This window comes from Acomys russatus, chromosome 13, assembly GCF_903995435.1.
Source record: "Acomys russatus chromosome 13, mAcoRus1.1, whole genome shotgun sequence".
Lineage (NCBI taxonomy): Eukaryota > Metazoa > Chordata > Mammalia > Rodentia > Muridae > Acomys > Acomys russatus.
Window position 1 is genome coordinate 57,261,454 of NC_067149.1, and position 8,466 is coordinate 57,269,919.

The 8,466-nt window shown below is 44.4% G+C and overlaps 1 protein-coding gene across 1 annotated transcript in view; it reads right to left on the reverse strand.

Moving 5' to 3' along the window:
- The window catches only part of Lrp6 (LDL receptor related protein 6), a 121,065-nt gene extending 113,177 nt beyond the window's left edge, over nucleotides 1-7,888 (reverse strand). The window contains exon 1 of the mRNA XM_051155465.1: nucleotides 7,651-7,888. Coding sequence (XP_051011422.1) covers nucleotides 7,651-7,705 — 55 coding nt within the window. The 5' untranslated portion in view covers nucleotides 7,706-7,888. The remainder of the gene's footprint in view (nucleotides 1-7,650) is intronic.
- Nucleotides 7,889-8,466: the final 578 nt, after the last annotated feature.

Genomic DNA, 8,466 nt, shown 5'->3' on the forward strand with positions numbered 1-8,466 from the left:
GAGGTTGGTCTGGAATAAGATCATGGTGGTGGTTTTACAGCCCTGTGAATATACAAAACAAAAAACAAAAAATTAAAAAAAAAAAAAGTGGACACTTTAAAATGGAGCTTTTTATGCTATGTAGCCACTTTTAAAGGGAGATCTTATGCTATGTGAATTATATTTTTTTAATGGGTTTAAATATCTAGTCACGGCTAGGCATGGTAGTATATCCAGAAATCCAGCACTCGGGAGACAAAGGCAGAAAGACTACAGAATTGAGTTCTCTCCAACAGCACAAAGACTAGAAATGTCATTCAGTGGAGAGTGCTTGACTTTATGCATAGGCCTAGGTTCACCTTCTGCAAGCCAACTCCTGAAAACCTCCACTCACTCCCTACTCACATCTAACCCAGGCCCCTACCAAAACTGTAGATACGGAAATTTCCTATAAAATGTGTAGTATTTACATTTAACACACACATACACACACCTCCTGAATCCTTTAAAATCATCTCAATACTTATAGCACCTAATATAAGCACTTTAAAACAGATGTTACACTGCTGTTTAGGGAATAAAGAGAAGAGAAATCTGTATTGTTAAGCATCAGATACCACTTTCTTTTGAGGGGAAACTTTTTTGTTTTCGTTTGGTTTTTGTTAGTTTTCTGAAACAGGGTTTCTCTGTGTAGCCTTGGCTGCCCTGTAACTTACTCTGTAGACCAGGCTGACCTCAAACTCAGGGATCTGCCTGCCTCTGTCTAGCCAAGTGCTGCGATTCAAGGCAAGACAGATCAATATTCTTAATCTTCATTTTCTAATAAAGCTGGCCAATAATAAGACTCTTACTCTAATGATCTACACGGTGTGACTTGGATCTCAGTGATAAAAGTCATTAAGGCCAATGCAGAAATACTTCCTAGTCAAACATTTGATAATGTAGAATTTTTTATTATTATTTGAGTGACTTTTTTTCTTGGGGAAAAAATGGCAATTGCTGAGTATGGTCAGCTTTACAGTTTTATTTTACACTAAGAATTTGACCAGGAATATTATGCCTGGTATCAATTAGTCACTTATATACTTCAATGTCATCTTGCATCTCCAACCTACTGAAATTAGTTCCAAATGGTCAAAGCACTTACACACAGCCCTGCTAAGCAAGCCCCAGAGAATGGCCCAGAGCATCAAAATGCCAACCACTCAACAAGGAGAACCCAACATCACCCCTGCACAGCCTGAGCCTTTCCTGAGTACAGTTGCTACCACAAATAACACAAGTGTAAGAAACAAAACCATGTGCTAATATCGAACACTGTTTTCTCTATTTTTATGTATAGACACTTTTTTTTTTTTTTGGAGCCAGGGTCTCAGGCTGGCCCCCAAGCTGCAATTTTCCTTTCTTAGCCTCCAACTAACTAGGGTTACAGGCATGCACTGCCACACCCAGCAAAATAAATCATTTTAAGGGCAAATTAACTCTTGATATATTTGATATTTCAAAGGTATCCCTATAGGATGGTGCTCTAGTCATTAAAATGGAGCACCCTTTACAGAGGCACAGGAGCACTTACATTAACATTAAAAACACTTAAGCACTTAGTATAGATTGCATCTACTCAGTCTCCAGAAAGGCTCCACCAACTGGATGCTTTTAACTACTTTGATAAAATTTTATTACCTGTACTTAACTCTTTAATAAAGGGGAAACTCTTCAACTGAGTTCAAGATCTCTATTCTGGAGCTGGGCTTGGTGGCGCACGCCTTTAATCCCAACACTTGGGAGGCAGAGGCAGGCAGATCGCTGTGAGTTCGAGGCCAGCCTGGTCTACAAAGTGAGTCCAGGATGGCCAAGGCTACACAGAGAAACCCTGTCTCGGGAAAAAAAAAAAAAAAAATCTCTATTCTGTAGGTTACTAATAGTCATTATCACCTAAACCAGTGTAAGGGTTATAACCCTTCAGAAAGTAAAAGAGAGCTAGGGGAAATGGAACAGTCCATAAAGTATTATTTAAAAATGTCTTGCAAGCAAGATGACCTGAGTGTAATCCCCAGAAGCCATGTTTGGTTTTTTGGTTTTTGTTTTTTAAAGCCAGAAATGGTGTGACTGTAATCCCAACAACAGGGAGGAAGGGATCAGTCAAATCACTGGGAGTCACTTGCTATCAAATCCCAGACCAACATAAAACTCTACCTCAAAATATGGTAAACAACAAGTTTCTAAGGAACTACACACACAAGAACACATACACCTGTAGTGCCAGTACCTGAGGAGGTTGAGGCAGAACAAGTGCAGCAAGTTTAAGGCCAACCTGGGCTACAGTGAGACTCTGCCAAAAAAAAAAAAAAAAAAAAAAAAAAAAAAAAAATCAGTGATAGCAGTAACAGATTTTAAAATTTCAAAACCTAGTCCTAAAACTATCAAGTGGTAAACAGCATCTAAAGCAAGCATTTAAAAGTTTTACTAAGCTTGGATAAGTATTGATTATTACTTTCATTTTGAGACAAGATTTCCTGTAGCCCAGGAGGGCCTCAAGCTCACCTGTGCTCTTGAACTTCCAGCCTCTTCCTTGTAAAAGCTGGGATTACAGCCACTACGTCTGCCTGGGCCATCTATAGAGCAACTGCTCACCCAACATCTACTACTGGCAGCACTCCCTCACAAACCTCCTCACTAAATCTTGCTGGTTATGACTGAACTGAAAGGAAAGGAGGCTACATGACTTACTTGTCATAAAAGATACTGAGTGACAGAAAATAGGATGGTAAAAACCCAAATATAAACTTTAACAAAAATTTTCACAGTGAAAACCAATTTTCCGAGAGTAGTTAATACTAAACTTTTATTACTTGCTTTTCAAATACATCTAAATTCATTCAGACAAATTTTGTTGTCACAAAATAATTTCCTTCAATGTATCTCTTCACAGAATCATCTTTGATATTGAAAGAAAGGTTCTTTTTAATGGTCAAAGTGTGGTTAAGGACACAGGTCAGTTTAGCAAATGGGAACACCTGTAATTAAAGGAAAAAGTTCTCTTAAAAAATGATGACCGGGTAAACACTGTTAGCACTTCTGATAACAGTAAACTGAAACTTTCAAGTTTTACAAATTATTCTCTAGCCAGAGCAAATCTAGGACAAGCAAGCTGGGATGAAAGCACCAGATCAAACAAAACCTAACTGTCACCACACATTACCAATTCACACCAAGTCAGCCTAAAACTCAAAACATCACCCAGACTTCTCCAGCGTGTTTCCTGGAGCAAAGGTTCCCTAAAATGTAAAAAAATAAAATAAAATAAAAGCCTTAGTGGATAAAGTGCTTGAGGATCTGAGTTCATAGCCCCGGCATCCATGTAAAGAGCCACCCCGGAACATCTGTGATCTCAGCATGGAAAGTAAAGACAGGAGGATCCAAGGGGCTTGAAGTCAGCCAACCTAGCCAATCAGTAAGCCCCAGACCTAGCAAAAGAACCTTTTTTCAAAAAATAAGGTAGCTAGCAATTGAGGAAGATGACTAATGCCTACACATGTGGATGAGTGTACCTACACACAGGTACACAAACATGCAGACATACATATGAAGTTGTTGTGAGAGCCAGGCATGGTGGTACATGCCTGTAATTCCAGCACCTAGGAGGAAGAAGCAGGAAGATCCTGATACAAGCCCCAATAAGGAGATTTGTCTCAAAAAGGAGAAACAAAACATCAAAAACCGTATCGCTGTCAGGTTTGATGACTACTGTGCAAAGAAAGCTACACCTGACGCCTTCCCCTTCAAGACTTCTCAAAGTCAAATAGGGCAAGAGTCTCCCCCAGCACCCCTTGTCTTCCTGAAGACAGTAGAGTATAAGGAGACTCCGTGACCAGCCCAAGCACAGAATGCCAGACTTAGGACCCCAGACACATTTGACTGATCTTACAATTTTGTAATATCTGCTTTAAAGGGAAAAAAAATCCATTTAGAAGACTCAGTTTTCAAGAAATTTAAGTTGGAGACATTTTAGTTTGTTCTGATACAATTTACCAATCTACAAAAAAAAGGGGGGGGGAGCAGAAAGGTAGGAAGGCAGGCAGCAAAAGTGTCATTTAACAAGCCCAGCCACAAAAGAGACATTTGCATTACACTCCCTTCCCCAAAAGGCTCAGGGACCATCTCAGAAGAGGGAGTCAAAGACTGTGAGAGCCAAAAGTCATGCAGGATCTGAGCAAAACAGTGTCCTCTGGACATGATAGGCCACTGCACACATGACCTCATGAGCTCCCCACTGCTCCCTGAAGAGCTATGGACAGCTAACAGCTTCTGGAGGAGGGAGAGTCCGGCTGTCTCTAACTGTGTGGCCCCTAACGGGTTTACTACACTCCAGGACATGGCTCCAAACCCAGGAGTATATGAGCTGCACAAACTAGACTTGGTGGGTTATTTTAAAGAGAGAGAATTCAAAGTTCAGTGAGAGTGAAGGAAGATCGGGAGAAGTTAGGGGGTGGGATGGGGGAAGGATATGACCAAAATACATTGTATGCATATATGAAATTCTCAAAAAATAAAAGTGTTTTAAGAAGCCTCCTCAAAGAAAAACCAAGATACATTTGCATACATATTTTGATGGCATTTGAAGGTTTATTGTTTTTTTGTTTGTTTGTTTTGGGGGTGATGGTTGTTGCTGTTGATAAAGTTTTTATGTAACCTAGACTGGCCTCAAACTTACTACAGTCTAGGCTAGCCTTGCCTCCTGTCTCTACCTCCCCAGTGCTGGCATTACAGGCATATGTTTCCATGCTTGCCTACCTATATTGTAATTCTCGTGGCTGGAGAGCTGGCCCAGGGTCTAAGAGTGCATATTGCCTTCCAAAGGACCTGAGTTCAGTTCCCAGCACCCACATTAAGTGGCTCACAACCACCTGTAACTCCAGCCCCAGGGAATCCATGCTTCTGGCCTCTACTTTCATTATATACAGACACACATTATTTTTTTAATAAAAAAAATAATCTTGTATAAAATTATAATTCTTTCCAAAAATATTTCATGTCAAAAATCAGAGATGCCATTTTTTATTATTGGTAGACCTAACCTAAGCTGTGGAGTCTGACAGAGCAGAGCCCTGTCTGCCTTACTCACAGCTGTCACTCCTGTATGTACCTCAGGAGCTACTCCGGGCACACTTGCCATGAGAATGCCATGAACGCCTGCTCTACTGCTATTAGCTGGCAGACAGCGACTCTGCTTTTTGCAAATGACCACAACACCATCTACTTTAAACATTCTTGTATTATTAAAGAAACTACATCTCTAATCATCAATCGAGGACACATTCATAAATAATCAAAATTTTTCACACACATGAAAATAACAACATGTATAGCTAGCTGTATGTGGTGAGGCATGCCTGTAACCCTAGCACTCAGCAGGCTGGGGAAGGAGACTGGCTGCATTTGGAGGTCTGCCTGGGCAACACAGAAAGATCCTGTCTTTAAAAAAAAATTTTTAATTAATATTTGGAAAGCACTTTATACGTTACTTCATTAAACATACCTAATAACCCTGCAAATCAGCCAGACATGTATCATTACCTATGTTTTATAGGTAAACTGGGGTACGGTGAACCAGAAGCAGGAATAATAAGGAAAGAGCTTTAAACTCAAGACTTTGGTGTTGAAATCCTCAAATTTCAATCTCTCCCCAATATATCGTGTCACTTGAAAATAACAGGGACAGGGATACTGCCTGGCGATGGCAGTATTAAATGACTGTCAAAATAAATAAGGCTACAGGGACAAAAGTCCCAAACGCACAAGTCATCACAAACACAATGTGAAAGGGCCACCTCTTCTGTGAACTATGAGAAATTAAACCACACTTTACTCTTGGGAAACCAATAGCGGCTGTCACTTATAACAGAGACTAACATTATCAAGTAGTGAGGAGAACTTCAATTAGGAACAAGAATCATTTACCTCAAAAGACAGTTTCAGATGAAATAATGCATACTCACCATTAAATAGTGCTGAAGAAAGGCTTCCTTAACCATTATTATGGTGCTACATTTAAAGTAAGCTTTACCTCCTCTTGGTCTTGTTACACAGTATCATGCTTCAAAACTATTACCTCAAACACACCTTCTCTAAACCCAAGCAATGAATCCACTCAACTCTAGACTCAAATTTGATTAAAATTTAAAAAAAAAATAGCAGTTACATCACACCATGCCCCTCTAATAACTGCAAGTAGACTATAGAAAGCTAACCCCATCCTAGGTGGTGGAGTTAGGTTTTCCCAACTCTAATCAATCCACTGGCTCTCACATTTTAAGTCTTATGAACCTGTCAATTATATTCTCGTGCCAACTATAATTTTCAGCTATAGCAAAATCACCTTTCAATGATGAGCTTACTATAACCAAAAAAAAACTTATAAAATCTCTTGATTAATAATATTGAGTTCTCTGCCATGGAAATTAAGCAGCAATTATCTTTCTGGATTTAAAAGTAGAAGTAGACAAATTGGGATATGCTTATTTTTAGAAAATACTTTTTTCTTTTTTAAAGGCAACTCCTCTTATTCAAATGTACACATACAGCGATAACACACCTGTCCCGTTTACATCATAAGATCTTGTTAGTTACTGTGCAAACTTCCTTACTTCTGGAGGACTTTGAGTTTGCTAGTAACTAGGAATCCCAGAGGAGAGGATCCATTAACCGGCACAAGTGAAATTAACAGAGCAACCACCGCGTCAGGCAGCACCTAAATTCCTACAAGGCAACACAACTCAACAGCCATCAACTGGAGAAGACCCGGTCGACAAGCTTTCCCTTTGCAAACTGTCACACAACAAAAAGTCAGGACGTATGTGTCAGCTTCATAGTTCAACTCCAAACACCACTGAGCTACTAAACTCAAGCGATTCCCATAGCAAATTACCCAGGCCATTCTGGTATTTACTAAAGTGCCAAGCAGTTCCCAGGGGTGCCCAGCAAATGATAATTTAGTTCCCAGGATAGACTCCTCGCCACACAAGGATGATTTCCCTACTTGCTGCCAACTGTACACATACACACTCCGAAAATAGGGGAGAGTCCTGAAATACCAGGGGTTATAAGAGCAACGTTGGTGTTTTTTTATTATGGGCTCAGAAGATCCCCAATGCTGAAAAGCGCGACCTATGACCCTAGAGTCAATTTCCAACTGTGCTCTCACCCAGGATCATTCTATCCCAAACGGAAGCCAATTATTAGTTATAACAAGGCCTTGAGGGGGATAGAAAAAAAAAAAATAGTGAGGTTTAAAAAAAACAAAAGTTCACCTAAGAGGCAAGGGAAAGGTGGGGGCTTCGAGGGAGAGCGAGGTCAACACCAATGGTGCTGAAAGCCCAACTACAAAAAGACCCTTTCTGCCCGGGAGTGCAGGCAGAGCAGGGCAGTCAGTCATTCCGATGGAGTGCGGGGGACCAGGGGTTCCCCCAAGGCCCGCAGCTTTGTCCGGCCGTGCCGCGGGGCCGGGCGCAGGGGTGTGCGCTGTGGCCGGGCGCGGCACCCCCCCCCAACCCCCGATCGCGGGCCCCTTCCCCGCTCGGCTCCCCGGCGGCAGGCCTCTCCTCGCCGCCTCCCATCCCCCCCCCACCTCCACCTCCCGGACCGCGGCAACTTTTCCCGGCCTCGCCTCACCTCTCAGCAGCACGCAGAAGCTGCAGGCCAGGAGGCTCCTCAGCACGGCCCCCATCTTCCCCCCCGCGCGCGCGCGCTCGCGGCCCTCACCGGCGACCGGCGGTCAGGGGACGCGCGGGCGAGGAGCCGGGGCGGCCGCCGCAGCGGCGGGTCTGCACGCTCATGCTTTCCGCGGCCGGGAGAAGAAAGAAAAGGGCGCACGTCAGGGCTCTAGCGCGCCGCTCCGGCCCGGGCTCGCGCGACGCCAGCGCCTGCCCCCATGCCGCCGCCTCCTCCCGCGGCGCCCCACGTCCCCCGCGCGGCGCCTCATTCAGCCTCTTCCTCTCGCAGCGGCGCAGGGATCCGCCGCGGGGCCGCCGCCGTCTCCCTGCGCGCCCGACCCCCTCCCTTCCCCCTCCCCAACGTGCCGTGGCCGGACCCCGGGAGCCGCGACCGCCGTGCGCGCCGACTCCCCACCGAGCCCCCGCGAGACGGGCCTCCCGAGCCCCGGCCGGCCCGGGGGAAAACGTCTTCCCGAGGCGCATTCCAATGGGATTCTTTCCCCGGGCGGCGGAGGGCGTGAGGCGACGTCGGCCGACACTGGAGCTGGCGTGGTCGGGACTACTTTCTGCGTCCCGGCCCGTCGCCGCCCGCGCCGCTCTTTGTGCGCCCGGCCGCGGAGCCAGGTGGAGCTGCGGACCCCAGGCTGCCCCGAGCATTGGAAAATAAAAGTGCAAGTGTGGCTTGCACTCGCTCGAAGCGGTGAGCCGGGTGAAGAGTGTGTGCAGAAGCCAACGCGAAGCAGCTTTCTAGTGCCCTGAATTGAGAATCATCATA